The sequence below is a fragment of the Clarias gariepinus genome, chromosome 9, assembly GCF_024256425.1.
Source record: "Clarias gariepinus isolate MV-2021 ecotype Netherlands chromosome 9, CGAR_prim_01v2, whole genome shotgun sequence".
Taxonomy (NCBI): domain Eukaryota; kingdom Metazoa; phylum Chordata; class Actinopteri; order Siluriformes; family Clariidae; genus Clarias; species Clarias gariepinus.
The window spans coordinates 7,541,096-7,562,311 of NC_071108.1; the positions used below are offsets into that span (position 1 = coordinate 7,541,096).

The 21,216-nt window shown below is 39.5% G+C and overlaps 1 protein-coding gene across 1 annotated transcript in view; it reads left to right on the forward strand.

The window, feature by feature from the left end:
• LOC128529807 (fibrinogen C domain-containing protein 1-like) overlaps positions 1–21,216 on the forward strand; it is a 112,338-nt gene that overhangs the window by 86,329 nt on the left and 4,793 nt on the right. The window contains exon 6 of the mRNA XM_053503337.1: positions 16,099–16,278. Coding sequence (XP_053359312.1) covers positions 16,099–16,278 — 180 coding nt within the window. The remainder of the gene's footprint in view (positions 1–16,098; positions 16,279–21,216) is intronic.

Here is a 21,216-nt window from a genome sequence, read left to right on the forward strand (position 1 = left end):
GGACTGTGGGAGGAAACCAGAGTACCTTGCGTGAAACCCACCAATTAGGACATGCAAATTCCATACACACAGACCTGAGACGGGAATCGAACCTGATGCTGGAGGTGCAAGGCAACATTGCTAACCACTAAGCCACCTTGAGGGAACTGCAGTAAAAACTAAATCTTGAACACAGATGAAGGATGTACTTCATACATGTGGAGGCAGGAATCTAACCCGGGTGGGAATCAAACCCAGAACCTGGAGGTGCAAGGCGACATTGGTACCCACTAAGCCGCCATGCCCCTGTACCTTAGCTATCTCCAGTAAATACAGACACGCCAAAAGATAGCTCTTGATTGAAAAACCTGGTACAGGGCAGTCCTGAATCAGAAGGCTTTGAATTTACCAAAACAGGCCAGTCCACACTCCAGAGGCAAAGCCTTTGACGAGGTCAGAGGTCATTTTGTTGTCACAGCTTTTTCAAGTTAAACACAATTAAAGGTGTATCTATCACTTCTTAATTATATCTTTCTGGTTAGAAATGTCTTGAACAGGAGATGTTACTGCAAAGCAGTCATGCATTAATGAATCTGATGGCGTTTCTCAGGATATTGAGCGGAAAGTGACACCTCCGTGCTTATTAGCGACTCTGCTGAATCTTGAGTATCCTCTCACCCTCCTTGTAATATTAAACGACAACATTCAGCAGCGTGATTTCATTATGCACTGTCCTGTAACATGTCAGAATCCTTCATACTCAGCTAGGGGGGTTTGTAAACTTTTTACTAGTTTTACTAGCTCTTGGTTTGTTAAATTAAGTCAATTGCAGTGATGCGAATGAATAAACTGGGATGAATGGGATAAAAATAAATTAGCCATACCCTGCAGGGGTGGAGATATTTAATTTCTTTAGGTAGCCGGAGTGAAAGCTCTAATATACTGCCTAGTCCCAAATTATGCAAAGTAGTCTAATTAACGAGACCTAAAAGTTACCACTAGCCATTTTTTATTTAAACTATGACAAGCAAATTATGTGTACTATTGACTATGACAGACTATGAACCTAGACGAGGTAACATAATGTAGAGCCTTAATTCTTTTTAAGATAAAGGGAGAAAAAGTCGGGGAAAAATATAGAAAGGCTGATCTTTCTGCCATAATCGAATATTATTTAAGCTAGTTAGATTTTAAGTGTGTGATGAATGATTGTTGTGCTAGCATTAGTGACACAGTAATAATGCTTTCACTGCAGTGTGACACATGTTCTCATATTCTTTAGTCTTGAAATTCCATTAACACACCATCACCCCTTAAACAAAATCCACCTGCACATTTCAGACAAACACAACTGGATATTTACATTTATGCATTTGGCAGACGCTGTTATGCAAAACAACTTACATAAGTGTGTTGAAGCTTTCATGATGAAGTATCTCCTTACAATTCACAAGGTTCACAAGGTTACTAACTAAAGGTTTCATCTGTCAACCCTGTTGGAAAAAGTTTTATTTTATTTATTTATTTATTTATTTATTTTTTACTGTAAGAAACAGATATGTCTTTAGTTGTTGCTTAAAGATTGCCAGTGAGCTGTATGGACGTCTAGAGAAAGTTAATTCCACTACCTGGGAGTCAGGATAGAAAACAGTCTAGATGCATGTCTTTCTTGATCCCTGAGAGATGGTAGAACCAGTCTAGCAGTGCTGGAGGATCAGACCTGCAGACTTCAGACAAACACACATGCAGACTTCAGACAAACACCTGCAGACTACAGACAAACACCTGCAGACTTCAGACAAACACCTGCAGACTTCAGACAAACACCTGCAGACTTCAGACAAACACACATGCATAATTCAGACAAACATGCCTGCAGTATTTAAAGAAACACACAATTCATTTAATACAATTAAACAAAACACACCTGTGCACATTTTAAACAAAATATTTCTGTACATATCAGACAAAACACACTTGCATATCAGACAAAACACATTTGCACACAGTAAACAAAACACACTTGCACACACTTTAAACAAAATACCTGCACCTTTCAGACAAAACACACCTGCACGTTTTAGAGGGAAAAAACCTGCACACTTTACACACACTTAAAAAAAAATCATTCATACTAACAGCCAGTCCAGAGTATTCTTAAGGGATTCAAAAAATAGAACTGATGCTTTGCATCACAAAGACAGATGTGAACCAGCTGGAACATATTGCATTTAAACTAACATGAAAATCAAGAGGAAGTTCCTCTTAGCAATCTCTAATGCTCTCTCTCTCTCTCTCCCCCCTACACCTCTTTATGTTCGGTCAAAGCACTTAGTGTGCTCATGTTTCTCCTCCCCTACCTCCTTTCATGTTTCTCCTCCTTCACCTTTTCTCCCGTCTACTGAAATCCAGTTCCTAAGATCTACAACGCACACACTGCTGACAATCTTGGCTACTTACTGTATGCATCTTATACACTCTGTTCTCTCTTCCCCATATCTTTATATCTTATGTTACCTACCTTAATCTGTCTATTGGTTTATGTGTGTAAAGGTGTAAAGTTCTGTGTTGTGCCATTTCACAATCGTTTACTTTCAAAGAGCTGGCTGGTATTGAATGACCTCCTTAATATTTCACTGTTTCGGATTTTTCAAGAACAGGTAGAATCCTTTAACACTTTTTTTATGGGGTGCAAGTGTGACAAACAGAATGTGTTAATACACCCTGAATGCATCGTCCTCTGAATCGTAGGCAGGAGAAAGAATTTAGACTGTATTTGATTTGGAAATTTACACCTGTACACAACATGTATATCTGCACCTGGACACCTCACAACAAGCACACATGTACAGCTCTAACAATACAAATACATGAAACACCTAAGGCAAATACTGTACAAAGAAGCTTAATTCAGACTAAACACATCTGCCTACACTTCAAACAGAAATGCATATGCTTTAAACAGTACACACCTGCAGACAATCCAAACAAATGACACCTGCACACATCAAACAAAACACACCTGCACACTTCAAAGAAAGAAAAAAATGCACATATCAAACAAAACACATCTGCACACTTTAAACAAAACACAAATGCCCACTTCAAACAGAAATGTATATACTTTAAACAGTACACACCTGCAGACAATTTAAACAAAACACACCAGCACACTTCAAACAAAACACGGATGCACACTTCAAACAATACATACCTAACACTTCAAACAATGCATACCTACACACACTTTAAACAAAACATAGATGCACACTTCAAACAGAAATGTATATACAGTACTTTCAACAGAACAAAACACACCTGCACACACTTTAGAAACAAAAAACACCTTCTCACTCCAACATTTTTTAAACAAAACACACCTACACACATTTAAAAAAAAACACCTGCAGACTTCAAACGAAACACACCTGCACACTTCAAACAAAAAAACACCTGTGCACTTCATACAATACACACTTGCACACTTTAAACAAAACACTCTTGCAATACACAACTGCATGTACTTTAAACAGTACACACCTGCATGCTCCAAAATAAACATACCTACACACACTTCAAACAAAACTGACCTGAACATTCAGTATAACGTGTATCCTGTAGGCTCACAGGAGGCCAAGAGCCTCGGCCAGGGGACTCGTTGCACTAGTCAGGGTACACTCTGGACAGGGTACCAGTACATTGAAGGGCAAACAAACGCACACACGCTCACACACTCAGTCACTCACTACAGGTAATAATTTGCGTAACCTGCATGTCATTCGACTGTGGGAGGAAACCGGAGTACCCAGAGGAAAACCCACCAATTCGCCAGTTCTAGATGACACAGTGACAGCCAGGATGCAAATCAAACAGGATTTTTTTTTTTTTGTCATCATGTGTATACAGTGTGGAGTCAATGTTTTATAGTAGGCAAAATATTTAGAGTTCAGTGTGATCAGTCCAAATGGAGTTCAAATAAGGCATGTTAATCATTTTGGTGAGTGGCAGGTGTTGGGTACCTAGGCCACCCAGGGAACAAAGCTGTTACAGAATCTAGCTGTGACAGCCCAAAAAATTTGTCAGACAGCAGGGGGATCGCTAGTAATAGCCTAAGAGAAAAGAGCTTCTGTCTTGCTAATCACGCTGATTACACCCAGTGTGATAATGAATACTTGGTTGTTGATTATTGATTTAGCAGAAAAAGTATAATAAGGCCGGGGTGTAAATTTGTCTTTCATTAACGGACCCAAAAGGTAATTGAAGGACAATTTATTTGAAATTTATGGATCCTGTTGGTCCGGTAGTAGTGTAAATTTAATCAAATGTTATTAAACATGCACAGTAAAGTCTGAACCTTCATATTGATACCTCGGTTGAAATGCCCAGTGAAGCCTGTCTGTCTGAATTATTGTTTGGACTGTCAGTAGAAAGTCAGTGTGAAGTTTACTGAGACAAAACCAGAAAGGTGTCAAAGTTCATAGCAGGGGGGCAAATCACAGCGGACTTTTTAAAGTGGATCAAATCTATAATCATAAAAAATGGTTTCAAGGTGGTATAAAGCATGACAGGATTTTACAAGATCACACAGAAAAACAGAGGACTTGCACATGCTGATGCGAAGGAAACAAGGCGTAGGTGCAGGTAACCAGGGATGGGGGCAAAGAATGAACGCAAAGTAACAGAGTGCAAAAATAGTGAAATATTGACAGACTTTTGGACTAGTGTATGAAGAAGGATGGGTGTGCGGGCTTTGATGGATGGAAAAATGGATGTATAGATGGATGGCTAAATACATGTACAAAAGAAAAGATGGATGGATGGATGGATGGACAGATGGCTGGTTAGATTGATGGAAGAGTAGATGTTAAAAATGGATGAATAAATGGAAAAGTGAATGGACAGATGGGTGGATGGAAAAATGGATGTATAGATAGAAGGGTGATAAACAAATGGAACACTGGCTGGATGGATGAATGGAAAAATTTATGAATAGAAGGATGGACAAATGGATGGATGATGGAGTTGATGGATTAATGGAAAAATGTATGGATGGAAAAGTAGATGTATTGCTGGATGGATAAATGGAAGGATGGAAAAGTAAATAGATGAATGAATGGATGATTGAAGGCACGATGGTTATGGCGATAGAAACGTGGATGTATAAATTGATAGATGGAGGAGTGGATGGGATGACACGGTGGCTTAGTGGTAAGCACTATTGCCTTGCACCTCCAGGGTCAAGGTTTGATTCTCGCCTCAGGGTCTGTGTGCATGGAGTTTGCATGTTCTTCACGTGCTTGGTGTGTTTTCTCCAGGTCCAAACAGTCCAAAGCAACCCTGTATACAGTATAAAGCGGTATAAACGAATAGGACGGATGGATGGATTAATGGAGGAGTAAATAAATATCTGGGTGTCAATATTAGACTCATTACTTCGATGTGTTAAATAATATTTTGGTTAATTTTTGAATCCATAGAGGGATTTATTAATAAAAACTTCCACCAGCAGAACACGATAGATCTCGGGTGGATATAATTCATCAGCCTTCTTGTTTTTGAGGCATTGCAGCATGAAGGTATCGATCATGGGGTTGTGATTTTTACCCTCGTAAAAGAAAACAGGCTCCTTAGCTATGCTTCATAAACTCCACTCGATTACACACGTAATCCTGGAAGACGCCTTTGATCTCACTCCTTTTCTCCTCAGCATTGTGGATTACGTATGTATAGATTGATAAGAGTAAAACTCCATTTCAGCAGGTAGAGACATAATACCTCCAGACAACACTGCAGTCCCCACTGAGACGTCATGCACCATGAACATAGTGGTGGTTAGAATGTGGTCTTTATCTGCGATCTATCTGCAATCCTGATCTTCCTGAATAAACCATGAATTCTTTCAACATCCGCAAAGCATTCCATTAATCCTCGCTCTTATTGTTTAAAGCCGCCTACTTATCTTTCTCCGCTGGATAATACTGAGACACTCCACTTGCATTAATGTGCTACACTTTTATGCAGATACAGAGAACAGAAATGAAAAAAACAAAACATACTTGTCTTCTACTTCAGTGGAACTCTTTTTTTTTTTTATTATTATCCAGATGTTCTGCTATTCTCAAACCACAGCAGTACTTTATGCTGAGAAATGTGATGTGTAAATTAAGTGAAATCCTGAACCATACTATACTTACAAAACATGGTATTGCAAAAAAGGAAAATTATCTCAGGGCTCAAGAAGCCAAGTATGTTGCCGTGTGATAAGACTGCTGTTTTGCAGGTAACTAGGTGCAATGTAGTTTTAAAATAAAAATATTTTTTTTCCTTTTTTTTTTTTTTTAAGGCAATTAATTTTATAGTCTGTGCTACCTTCTGGATACACCACATGTCTTACGGTCCCAAAGAAGCTATTTGGGTAGCTGGACCCAAAAGCAGTGATGAACAGTAATGTGTACGATGTGACACTTTTCAGAGGAAAAAAGCGGAAAACAGATGGAGAGGGTCAAAAATGTTACATAGAGAAGCCGATTAACATGATTTTTGCTGATAGAGATGTGAAGCGTCTGATGCTGTCAGAATTGCTGACACTTGACCAGTATGCAGAAAAGTTAACTTTATAAATCATTTAGGAATCATTATACACATAAAGAAAATTATGAATTTAAATAAGCAAATACTTGATTGAATAATTAATGCAGTAAGTAATATGTTTCGGCTGGCAACGGTTCTTTTAAGCTTAACTGATGCAATGAGTACCTTGTCATTAAGTATAAGTTATATATGTTTATACACATTTTATATCTTTTATATATTTCATATGTTGTTCTTTTTTTATGCAGCTAAGTTTTTCCATATTTTATTCTTATTCTATTTTATAATTTATTTCTTTTTGATAATCTTGATTGAGGAGTCGTACAGTATAAGCATTTCACTGCACATCGTACTGTGTATGTGACAAATAAAGTTTAAATTTGATTTAAGTTTCTTTTTTAAAGCAGCCGGTGCCAAAAGGAATCATAAATTAATGTTAAGTAAGGTTTAATGTCTACTTAAAGGCTGTTTATGCCTACAACATTTGCATGTCTTTTCTATATGTTTATGTAATGTGGGTAATCTTTTTTCGGTGGCTTTAACGCATTACCTGCATTTACATTATTTCCTAGGGGGAAAATTTTGCCTTAAGGACTCGCCTCCGGGACGGATTAAACGGATTAGACGTACTATATGTCGAGGTTCCATTGTGAAGAAAAAATGTGGAGGGATAAGGGGTCAATTAAGTACCACTCGGACACTTGGTGAAGTTGCATTGTAAAAAATGGCCTGTAGAAATCAAAAATAAAGGGCATTTCCGTGCACACGCACTATGTGACAAGAAGCCATGTTTAAGAGGATTGGGTCTAAACAGTTGTGTGGCCATAAGAAAACCACTTGTGAGTGGGACTGAAGTGCTTCTGTTTGTTAGGGAGCCTAAAGATTGGACTTTGGAGCAATGGACAAAGGTCATGTGGTTTGATGAGTCCAAACTGACCCTATTCCAGACCGATCGGGTTGTTTCTGGGTAAGCGGGGAAGCACATGGAGTGGTGCACTCATCATGTATAGTGGCAACTGTAGGTTATCACGTTTTTGGAGTTTTTTCTCCGTGATGATCTGACCATAATCAGGACCCAAACTGGTTCTAACCTGAACCCTTTGGATCGTGGTGGAGAAGACTTTATGGAGTGGTTCGACTCAACCATCATCGATACAAGATCTTGGCCAAATATTAATGCTGTGAGGGTGTGTAAGGATGTCAAAACAATGGCATACTGTAATCAAAGATGAAGGCATGTTTTGTTTGTGTGTATGTGTGTGTGTCTCTGTATGTGTGTGAAAGCGCTAATATGTCTGCGGCCTGCCAGGGTTCAAAGACCCCATACCAGACCTGAGTGCTTACAGGCACAACACACTCGCCTTTAGAGAGAAAAAGAGAGAAAGTGTGTCTGTGTGTGTGTGTGTGTCTGTCTGTCTGTGAGCTGAGCTTTTATCACCTTCCTTCTCCCTATTCATCTCTCCTCTTTCTGCCAGTGTGTGACAGAGTGAGAGAAACACCTTCATATATGAGACACTTTTCCCAAAAGGTCTCCCCTGAGCAGCCACACAGACGGTGGACTGTGATTAAAAATTAATGACCCTGTTTTGTTACATGGAGACAAAAGGAGAGTAAAGCTGACTGTCACGTTGCTCCTCTGTAAGACACGTAGACACGTCTTATTCAGACAGAACAGCTCTATTTAATAACTCTCACGTAAAGTAGACCCGGTGTATTTTAGGTTTTTACAATCGCTCTGAATTATTTGTTTATTTATTTTATACATGCAATGGATTCCTTTAGTACAGAGTTAATAGAAGTTGAGATCATATATACATATATGCTAATATGCATGTCTTTGGACTGTGGGCGGAAACCCACCAAGCATAAAGAGAACATACAATTTCGAGGCACTTAAACTGAATGTAGGAATCGAACCCCGACCCTGGAGGTGCGAAGCCACAGTGCTAACCTCTACACCACTGTGCCATCTGTAGATCAAATATATGGGCTGATATTCAAATAAACCTTGATTAACACAGGCTAACATGTTAATTTGAAAAACACAGTTTAGTATAGATTTTATATTCACATTCCAAGACATTTAAAAGCGTTTTTACAAGTTATGCCTATTATGTAAAATGAGGTTTTATTTTCAACTGATAAGATCAAATTACTAAAACTGTAACTCCACCCATACACTAAGCTTATATCCGACAGTGTGCTATGACAGTGAGATTCTTGCGAGAATAAATTAGGCTTCCAAACAAGCGAACTGTTTGAACAACAATGGTGTGTTCAAATATTTGCTACATTTGGATAATATATCGATGGAGCTGTGCGTTCTTATATTCAGGCAAGCCCATGGCTATGAGTGCTCTGAATGGCTAAGCTTGAGGCAAAGAGATCTTTATAATCTTCAAATATATACCCTTATTTATCTGAGTTATGAAATAGAATAAAGGCGTGTGCCAGCACGCGTTTCAAGAGAAATACCAGTAGCGTAAAATCAAGCCACATGTCTATGGTATTATGTTTACGTCAGGGGCGATTATGTGATCAGAACGTGTGATGGAGGAGAATGTGTATGTCTTGCTATTAAAAGTACTTTTTTTCATATAATTTCATTGTGTGTCCATCACACCTGGTTCTTCTTGCTGTCTTTCTTGCTTTCTGCTGTGTTCATCCTGTTCTCTCTCTCTCTCTCCCCTGTTCTCTATTAATGTATAATTATTAAAAGCTATACATGCAATTAGTCCAAATGGGTTAACAATATTTTTCTAGCTGGTTGTTGGATCAAAAATGAGGGTTTGTTATAATCTGTATACCTGTGCTGTGTTGGACAATGAAACTGAAACACTGGCCAATTTAATGTTGGAGGTTTCATGGCTAAATTTGACCAGCCTGGTGGCCAATCTTCATTGATTGCACATTCCACCAGTAAGAGCTGAGTGTGAAGGTTGAATTAGCAGAGTAATAGCACAGTTTTGCTTAAAATATTGCGATGCACACAACATATCTGATGACATGGTGACATATCTGAGTTCAAAAAAGGAAAAATTGTTGGGGCGCGTCTCTTTGGCGCAAAAAGACAGCAAGTCTTTGTGATATATTAAGAGCCACGGTATCCAGCGTAATGTCAGCATACCGCCAAGAAGGATGAACCACATCCAACAGGAGTAACTGTGGACGCAAGAGGAAGCTGTCTGAAAGGGGTGTAGATCTTGAACCAAGATTGTATGCAAAAAATATAAAACCACAGCAGCCCAACTCACTGCAGAATTAAATGTGCACCTCAACTCTCCTGTTTCCACCAAAACTGTTCATCGGGAGCTCCGCAGGGTCAGTGTACATGGCTGGGCTGCTACAACCAAACCTTTGGTAACTCATACCAATGCCAAACATCGGTTTCAATGGTTCCAGCAGCGAAAATCTTGGGCTGTGGAGAATGTGAAACATGTATTGTTCTTTGATGAGTTCACCTTCACTGTGTTTCCCACATCCAGGAGAGTTACGGTGTGGAGAAGCCCCAAAGAAGCCTACCACCTAGACTGTTGCAGTAAAGCAAGGGGTGGATCAGTGATGGTTTGGGCTGCAATATCATGGCATTCTCTAGGTCCAATACTTGTGCTAGATGGGCGCGTCACTGCCAAGGACTACTGAAACATTCTGAAGGACCATGTGCACCCAGTGGTTCAAACATTGTATCCTGAAGGCAGTGCCGTGTATCAGGATGATAATGTACCAATACACACAGCAAGACTGGTGACAGAGTGGTTTGACGAACATGAAAGTAAAGTTGAACATCTCCAATGGCCTGCACAGTCACCAGATCTAAATATTATTGAGCCACTTTGGGGTGTTTTGGAGGAGCGAGTCAGGAAACGTTTTCCTCCACCAGCATCACGTACAGTAGTGACCTGGCCACTATTCTGCAAGAAGAATGGCTTAAAATCCCTCTGGTCACTGTGTAGGACTTGTATCTGTCATTCCCAAGACAAACTGATGCTTTACTGGCCGCAAAAGGAGACCCTACGCCGTACTGATGAATTATTGTGGTATAAAACCAGGTGTTTCAGATTCATTGTCCAATTATATCAATTTACTAACTAAAATAAGGATAATCAATAATCATAAAGGATTATCCGCAACAGGCAACAGTCAAAAGAAAACAGAACATGCAAAAAAAGTAAAAATACAAGAACAAAAAAAAACCTTGTTAAGACTTTGCAAGGCTACAAAACAAACATCAGGACATACTATACAATGTACAAACTATTTATGCACTTACACAAAACAGGTGGATACAAAGGACAAGGAAGCTAACTTGGACCGTAAAAGCACGTGCACTGGGCGTCTGTAACCATGGGAACCCTAATCCAAATGAAGAAAACTGTAACATGCGTACATATAGAGGCTTATTATTTTATTTATTTGTTAATTGCCTTGCTAAAAAAAAAAGACATGCAAATAGACAGAACATTTCAAGTCATTTTAATTAACATTTTTAACTTGGAATTACTGAATATAACCTTGTGAATAAGTGATAAATCACAAATTTTAGGCTGTATTTAATGTTTAAAATGTAATAAAGATCTGCCACAGTTTTGATTTTACAGCACAAGCAGTTTGCTAGCAAAATCTTTATGATGCCTCTAAAATGTTGTAGACTGAAATCAGTAAATGACTTGAAATAACGAAATGGTAACAAGCCACTGGGTACTGATCCTCACATTTTATGTGTCATGTTGTAAACCAAACAGCCTCGTGATTATTAACATCTTTTTAGACTCAGGCGTCGCACCACCAGCCTTGGGTTTAAGAAAAAAAAAAACCTTTAGTAGTGGAATTTAAAAAATAGGAGTGATTTTTGAGAAAAGTGTAGACACTCAATTGTAGGACTGAGTTTAAAGGAAATCAATTTGAGCAACAATGATGTGCCAAATGCAAGTTACCAGAAATACCCATATCTAATCTATGAGTAAACATCTTAAGACTTCACATTCTCCAAGTGTGATTGATGATATATTATTTATTATATAATTAAATATTTTTTTTTACATTTAGTTCCCACTGGGTTGCATAGTGGCTTAGTGGTTGGCACTATCACCTTGCATCTCTAGAATCAGGGTTCGATTCCCGTTTGCATGTTCTCCTCGTGCTTGGTGGTTTTCCTCCTGGTTTCCTCACTCAGTCCAAAGACATGCAGATTAGGCTTCTTGGCATCCCCAAATTCCCCATAGTATGTGTGTTTGTGTGTGTGAGTTCCCTGCGATGGCTTGGCGCCTCGTGTCCCAGTCTCCTGGGATAGGCTCCAGGCCCCCCGGAACCCTGCATACAGGATAAAGCGGTATAGACAATGAGTGAGAATTCCCACTGAGTGATCTGATTGGATGAGGGCCGATGAGTGGTATCACTTTACATCACAGGTGCGGTAACAGTTATTAATTACACTAACTGTTGGTCGCCAGCATGAGTAGGTCGGTACGGTCCAAACTACTAGAAAGGGGCAGAGCAGTTCCCTGCCAAAACCCACATTCAAAACCAGTTCCAGAATCGTTTCACCAACCAATGATGTCATCCTAAACAACACTTTTCTTCCTAGTAATTGAAGAATAGCCTCAGAACCATCTGTGTTTTTCAGTTCACAGCTAACACATGCTACAAAGCTAACTAGCTTTTAACACACGGCTGAATCCCAAATCTCTCTTTAACCACTGATCCAGGACAGTACAGTACTGTGTGTGTGGAACAAGGGATTGTACACCCTACATAGTGCACTAGCTTTTCTTTTTATGCTTTTTGGGATTCAACCCCAAACAGCAGATATTCTAAAGTGGAATAAGTGGAAATATAAAGTAAATCTCAGGACTGTCCACCACCTCCATAGTTTACCCTCTTCACCTTTTGGCTACGTAGTAGTACTGGAAAGAGATTGAAACTACTTTTACTGTCTATTGCTAACTGTTGGTCAAGTCGCAAAATGAAATATGTGTTGGCAGATCAAAACATCTGGATAAATAATCAAACCAATCATAATCTGCTGATAATAAATGGTGTTTGTAGGAACTGTTGCATAATAGCTACTGTATGTCACGTCTATGGCAGCATAACAGCCGTGCTGATGTTAAGCACAACAGCACTCAGTTTAAGTAAAGCTTTAGATCAGAATATTATTTCATATTTTTTTAATAGAAAAGAACAACCTTACAGCAATAAGAAGTTTCCACGTTTGCTTCCTTGTTTCCTTAAGAGCCCCAATTGAAATTAAATTCTAGCCTTATTGATTTTGTGTCCTGATGTTATAATACAGAAACGCACGCATGCATGCACACACACACACACACACACACACACACACACACAGTACCTGGTCTGCCTAGGGAATTCATGTGTATGCTTCATGCTTGCTCTCTGAAGCCAGAGTTGGGAATATTAAATGAAAAAAATGTAGTGAAGTTGCAGCCTTCATGTCAGAAAGCTGGCTCGAATTCTTTGGAGTGCTGCTTCACCAAGCATGTTCTTAACTCAGAGTCGGTTTGCAGGCTTAAAAGCTGCCACGTAAGGTGCGGAAAGTTTAGCTGTAGAGATGTAGAAAAGCTCATGTCTAATATGATTAGGAGTGATTATAAAGATATATAAGTGAAGTTCTTATTAAAGAATGTCACATCTGTAAGTCAAGAGTGAAGTGGACACGAATACAGCTGTTATGCTCCACTGTATAACCACTTGTGGAATGCGTCAGATTCAGATTTCAACTATTATATAAACATCTACAGAGAACTCTACGGAATGGTCCGTCTGGTTGTCTATCGCTTAATCAGTTGTGTCAAGTTTTTCTGGAAGTAAAAAACCCTACTTTCTGTTGCCACCCAGATAAGAATGGGTTTGATTTTGACTCTGGTTCCTCTTAATGTTTCATCCTCATCTTGTCTAGTGTTGGCACCATTACCTCGGGCATGCTTGTTTATGATGGATTATAGTTTGATCTTTGGATCCCTGGATGGCTGCTTTGTGATAATGTCCATAGTTATACATATAAAATGTTGTATAAAAACGAGTTTGTTTGATTTTTGGCACCATTTTGTCATAAATAAGGAATATCTGCACTGACAGAAATAAAATCATACACCTGACAGTCTGTGTACACCGTTCAAAGGGAGGAGTCAGTTCGCACCTGCTTTCGAGAGGCGCGTGATAATTTCCTTTAAAAGTATATTTTCCTTTAAAAGTTTAATACTGTATGTATTCAGTCTCATTTTACTTTTTAAATTGCCGGCTTTCTACAAAGCAATCAAGATTTGCCTGTTTATATGTGAAAACAGGTGCAGACAGCTTTATACATCCATGATGCATGTACGGTAATGTGATGCATCCTAATTCAGTGCTTCTTAAACATTCAGTTGTAATTGATCAATATAGTCCATTTGTCCATTATCTATGCTGTTCAACCTGTGTCGGGTCACAAGGCTGGTTACACCCTGGGCAAGTGCCAATCTATTGTAGAACACACACTCGAACACGCAATACACTACAGGCAATTTGGAAAAACCAATCAGTCTACTTTACTGTTCTTTGGATTGTGGAGAGAAAACAAGAGCGGCTGCAGAAAACCAGCCAAGCTTGGGGAGAACATGGACACACACACACACACCAGAGGCAAGATTTGCACCCGCAACCAAGCAGCCTCTAAGTCATCTTGCCGTCAATAAGGATAGTTTTGTGGATTTTTTTTCTTTAAACTTCAGATAAACATAATTCTTACCTTTATGGCTCACATACACCAATCAGCCATAACAATATAAACATTAACATTAAAACCACCTTGGTTTCAGGTTGGTAGCACTGTCGCCCTGCACCTCCAGGGTCTGGGTTCGATTCCCGGCCAGGTTCAATTCCTGTCTCTGTGTGCATGGAGTTTGCATGTTCTCCCTGTGCTTGGTGGGTTTCCTCCGGGTACTCCGGTTTCCTCCCACAGTCCAAAGACATGCAGGTTGGGCTAATTGGCGTTCCCAAATTGCCTGTAGTGTGTGAATGAGTGTGTGAGTGTGCGTATGTCCTGCAATGAATTGGCACCCTGTCCAGAGTGTACCCCGCCTTGTGCCCTAAGTCTCCTGAGATAGGCTCCAGGTACCCAGTGACCCTGAATACAGGATTAAGTGGTATGGAGGATGAGTGAATGAGTGAGGTTTCAGGTTCTCCTTGTGCCGTCTGAGCAGCTCTGGCCCCTCCAGGTGTGGCGCCACAAGACCTTTATGATGCCACACTTGGAGGGTCCAGAGCTAGATTGTACTCAGAAAAAGTCCCTGAGATGACAATAAAAAGGCACCTTAAGAGAAACCAGATTCAATAGAATGGCAATACATCAGTCTGCGCTAGCGACTGCAGTCACAAGCCATGACAAAAAAAATAAATTTCTGCATGAGCCAGAGTCCAAGACCATCTTCATGGTCATTGGGTGAAATGATCAACAGTCACCACATGCATCCCAAGCAGACCACATGACGGCATCCTCAGCAGAGGGCCTGGGGCCTCTATGTGCTAAGAATTGAACGCAGTAGGAGCAAAAGAGGTTGAAATTCCTGGCAACTCAGTGGTACCATACCATGTATTGACAGAGAGAGAGACGGGATCTATACAGTATTTAGTGCAGAGTGCAATCAGGGACCTCAGCAGGACTAACTATGCCAGCATAACTGAAAAGAAGAGCCAGAAGGTAGCACAGACATGAAGAGTCCCTGGGAAATGAAGCAACCAGTCACTCCACCAGGAACAAACCTGAGTGATCAATGAGAGTGAAGAAGACAGCATCCAAACATTCTGTACCAGTTCACTAAAAAACGTTACGTCCATCTAGGTCTCTAGTCCTGCAGATCCCTTTACCTACAGTATGACACATGTATTCACAAAAGGATTTCAGGTTAATTCATAGTCTTAATATTATGGGGTGTTAATGTTTCATGGCAAAATTGGTTTTATTTGTAAATATGGCTTTCACCCTCATTATTTAACACAACTTATAAAATGGTAATTGATCCAGCACATCCAACAATTGGCACAAATGCACACAGCCTTATGAATCTACAAGACACTGGATCAATGAAAAAAGCATTGGTTTCCAGCATTCATCATTTGTGTAGTATTTGCATTAGGTATGTGTGTGTGTGTGTTCAATATGGCCTAGAATTGCATGCCCCTTTGTTTGAGTGTGAATTTCTGTGGTGTGTTGATAACAAAATGCTGCTTAATTTTATACTCCCCCTAGCCCTAGAGTCAACCATGTAGATCATGTACATTAAGAGTGACTACAGCTCTGACCTCCTCCTGAACCGAAGAATATCTGATTCCATTGAAATAAAGTTGCATGAAGCTGTTTATTGATTGGATGCGCTGGGGTACGAACTGAATTCCTAATGATGATGGTTCTCATGGAAGTTCATGTCCGCTGCCAGGCACTTCGATCTAAACTGTATTTAATTCCTTTGCCACCACTTTTATTGTTTAGTTTCTCTCATCTGACTCAGCACCTTCTCCCTCTTCATTTTTTAGGCCTGACCCGGATTCATGCTCTGACCATTCAGGCTAATTATGAGTTAAGGATCGACATGGAGGACTTTGAGAACAGCACTTCCTTCGCGCAGTATGGATCCTTTGGCGTGGGATTGTTCTCAGTCGACCCGGATGAGGACGGCTACCCGTTGAGCGTTGCAGACTACTCGGGAACCGCCGGTAGGTTCTTTCTTCATCCGGAAGTCTTTTGTATTCAGCGGGTATGGCTGTACTGTATCTCAGGTGGAATCTTTTTGGAAGATTTATGGACAAGAAGGAAGCTTTTAGACCTGTATTATACTGCACTGCTTTATGGAGCCATATTGTACAGAAATGTAGAACATACTCGCTTTTTTTTTTCACTCTCTCTCTCACTCTCTCTGAAGCCAAGACTTTAGTTTTAGGCCAACATTTACTGTGCCCTACTTGTACAAAAATGGTTTATCTCAAGATTATCAGAATTTATGGGATGGCCACCCATTTAAAGGTAAACATCCTTACTGGGGTATCATCCTGTGACATTGTCCAATCACAGGCGGAACTCTTGCACCATTAGAGAAAACTTGAACCAAGGTTTTGATATGTGTAGTAAGTTATGTGATATAAAGGGCACTGTTTAATATCATGAATTACATCAGGCATTTTTAGGCATTATAGTGTTCTGCACAGTAAAATTGAGTTAATTAGAATTTTATAAAAAATTGCTACAGTAGCTTATAACAACATACACTGCCTGGCAAAAAAGTTGCACACCTTAAGCTTCCAAAAAGTCACCCTTAGCTTTGATTACAGCGCACGTTGTGGTGGTCAGTTCATGTGCGAAGATGATTCCTAATGTTTCACAATTTGAGTCCTTTGCCATCAGGTAAGAAAAATTCAATCAATGTGACTCTGGTCATTCAGTATATTGACGTTATGACCTGACTTTATTTTATTGCCACATAACGTTGCTGTTACGTTATCTAGACCAGACCAACTGGAGCAACCTCAGATCCTACTGTAACACTAGCTCCAGAGGCTTGTAGAGTGGCCACTATGCACTTTGTTTAAGCCCACTGGCTTTGTTGTATGAGTTCTGGGAACTTTATAAACATGAATACTTACAAGACAGATTATTAAAAACTTAATTAGCATTCTCTCCTCATCCTCGGTGGGTTTCCACCCATGGTGCAACGACATGCAGATTAGGCTAACTGGCATGTCCAATGTGATTGAGTGTGCATGCTTGTTCCCTGCAATGGATTGGCACCCTGTCGAGTGTAACTGGTGCCCGAGTCACCTGGGATATGCTCCAGGCGACCCTGTACAGGATAATCGGTATAGAGAATGAAATAAATCTGATAGTGTTAAATAAGGTCTACTTCTCATACTACAGTACACACTCGGCTTACTTTGCTCCTTGTGTACACTGCTAGTAGGAAACATAAATAAATTTGTGGAATGAACTTCTTTTCATAAGGGAAAGTAGGTGCTGAAATGAAATTTAGAATATTGTTTTATTTACCATTCAAACGAAATCTTTTCAGTGAATTTTAAACAGTGGGTACTTTTGCGCTATGGTGGCTCAGCCTGCGTTGCTGACTTTCTTATTTCATTTGGCCCATCTTTAGCCGCCTACTGCAGGAGGAGCTGAGCAGTGTGTATGCAGGAACATCACTACATATTGATGCAGTATCTGCTCCGTGTTACCTTTCAAAGACCCTATGTATAGGTGTAGTAAAGTTAGCTACTGGACTCCGAAGTTCCAAAGTCTGAGGAGATCAGGCATAAGTCCGACACTAAGTATAGGAACTGTCATGAAATTTAGCACATTTTATTTTTTAAGCCTCCCATCCTGTAAATCCTGAAAAAGTAAAGTATATGTGCTGCTTATCTCGGTGTGGCAGAGAACTTTTACCTACACTGCCCTCAGGTCCTCTGTCAAGCGTTAATTGGTTTTCTGCAATCAATCTGTCCCAGGTTCCTGTCCTCTGCCTCTGGCCTCCTCACCAGGTCGGACTCACCGGGAGGAGCAGCGATAATGAGGCAGTGTGACACGTCTATGGCATGCCATAAAGGTGGACAGTTTGCTAATTATGTGAAACAAACACACTTTATAAATATAAATCAGGGGGGAAAAACAGGCATTCGCTCTGCTCTAATTAACCAGCACAGCTTTTCCAGTGAGTCCTAATGGCGTGAATGCTTTATGGTGCTTACTTGCTGGTTTCGTTGTTGTTGTTGTTGTTGTTGTTGTTGTTGTGTTTTTGTATATGTTTTACATATATCCCTATGAAAAATGTCCATAACGCAGGTGGAAGGAATGCAGTATCATTTAAAAAGCCCTGCATCCTAAGGTTTTTCTTTTTTTTTTTTTTTTTTTTCGGAAAAGTGTTGTGCCGTCAAGTACTTTTTACCACCAGGTCTATCAACTCACAAGAAAAAAATAAAATTTTCAAAAACCTGCTGTTCTATGCAGTATTTTGTTTTAGAGACATTTTAAAGGGAAGATTCCAACAACGGCGACGTAACTAGATTATATAATACACGCGCCATAAGTACCCTATGGTTATGAACTGCTCCTGTTTCACTTCGGATACATAGCCCGGTCTAAATGCCATCTAGCTTTGCACGCTCATTCCTAATCTTGTATATTTTCACCTGAGAAGCTTCTCTAAGCTGGCTAAAAAAGAATCAGATTGTCTGATACCCGCTATATACTGTATACTGATACTGTACGCTCGATGGACACCCATCTCATTGGTTCTCAATTGTGAATTTATTGAACAATGTACAAAATGAAAAAAGTATAATTCAGTCCTTGAATTTCATAAAATGTCTTGATATATTTGTAATTTAATATGTACTGTGGGAAAACCGTCCGCAATATGACATTTTTATATTTCTCTACTAATTCAGTGGTTTATTTTCTACATTCTAGAACAAGGGTCCGTTCTTCGTACGTCGCTTGACACATCCGTGATAAACTGACACATCTAAGATGAGATCATTGTGCTAATTACGATCCGGCTAATTGGTTCTTCGAGCTCACCGGTTGTTGATGATTAGTATAGCTGGATGGAGTTGTCTAGGATTATTGCACGTTCGTGCGTTGGCTTAAAAGGCCAAATGCATCGACAGTAGAAACACTGATCACAAGCCCTTTGATTGGTTGACGAAATAAAAAAAGAGCGGCTCAACTTTTTTTTGTAACACTGTTATGCACTGAAATGCCCCCCTGCCATGGATTGCCCCCCCCTACATAATCGCTATCAAATATTATATTAGAACATAAATTCATAGATTAATGGTTTACAAATTACATGAGACAATAAAATAAGCAAAATGAAAATAAATATGTTGTATTTATAAAAAATGTAAATAATAATAATAAAAAATTAAATACAACATGTATACGTTTATATTGTTTATTTTATAATAAAATTAGGTTCGTCCAATTTATCATTATAAATTATTATTTTTAATATATATAAATATTTATTTGCATATTTTTATGACAAACCCCTGAAAAATAAATGTTACAAAATGAACATACAAGAATTTGTATTAATGGTCTTGACGGCTGTCTCGTGCCTAGGGTTTATTATAAAAGTAATATCATATTTGATAATAATAAACCTATGAATTTATGTTCATATATAATATTTGATAGCGATCATGTGGGGGGGGGGGTCCATGGCAGGGGGGCATATACTTTTCTTCTTCCCACATGAGTCAGTCCGCGTCAGTCATGCTCTTTAACCAATCAGATGTGACCTTGCCATTTTAACCAATCATAACCCGCCAGGAGCGCAGGCTAAATCCTGTTTACATGAAATAAACCTGCTTCCGAGCAGGTTCAAGCTTACAGATATGTTGCTATGACAACAAATGCGAGAAGCGCATCGAAGAACGAAACAATTCAAGATCAGGACAAATCCACAACAATCAAATCCAGCTTACTGAGTTAGCGACGTACGAAGAACGGATCCCAATACTGGAGATGAAATACCACATACGACAAATAGAAATCGAGTCAATTGTTACTCTTTCGACACGTAGGTCAACCGTTCTGGAACCGTTCTTGCAAGAACACTATTGTCAAGTGACCCATCAAGCACCATATTTTTTATTTTTTGGTCTGTTTGACCAAGTTCACAGTGAATGTATTTTTCCTGACCACTACACATATTATTTAAACCTTTTCTTAAAGCATTTTGTAGCAAGTAATTCTCTGTCCTGCAGCCACACCGAAATAGGAAACGAAAAAACGAGGGCAGTGAATGACAACCTACAGTTTAATGCAGTTGTTCTGCTATATTCCCCCTCGGGCTTTCCCTCGAGAGCCACATCGTTCCCTGCATTGCTTCTTGTATGTGAGTACTGTAGTTCTGTGGTGGCCAATCAGATTTTTCCAGTGGCACCTTTGTTTCATATGCCAATGTTTTGTCAATAAGAAAAACAGATATTCAATTCTGATTGGTCAGAAGATGCTGATTCGTGATTCATTTTCTATAAGAGCGGCAGTATGGTAAGCGGAACAACTGGTTATAGCTGATATAATATGTTCTACGTAGTATGGACTGTCTTGTTTTGCAGCATCTTTCCAGCATTAAATGTATATCTTAATATGTGTAAAAATTCATTTGATTGATCAGTATGGAGGCAGCATGATGGCATCGTGGTTAGCACTGCCACCTTGCGCCTCCAGTGTCCTGATCCGATTCCCGCCTCGGGTCTGTGTGCATGGAGTTTGCATGTTCTCCACGTGCTTTTTCCTCTGGGTACTCCGGTTTCGTCCCACAATCCAAAAACATGCAGATTAGACTAATTGGTGTGTCTCTGTGTGTGTAGATTTTTTTAAGTATTTAGAAGTTATTTTAAAAATGATAAAATAATTCTAATAGTGCCCTGCGATGGATTGGCACCATGTCCAGGGTGTACTCTGCCTCGTGCTCTAAGTCTCCTGGGATAGGCTTTAGGCCCCCCCGTGACCCTGTATAGAGGATAGAGCCGTATACATGGTGAGTGAGTGAGTCATTTTAATGGTTTTTAGTCATTATTTTAAAGCCAAGAAGCCCCTCAATTGCAAAAGCGTACATAACAAAAATGCTAAATTTAGCAACATTATGCCAATTT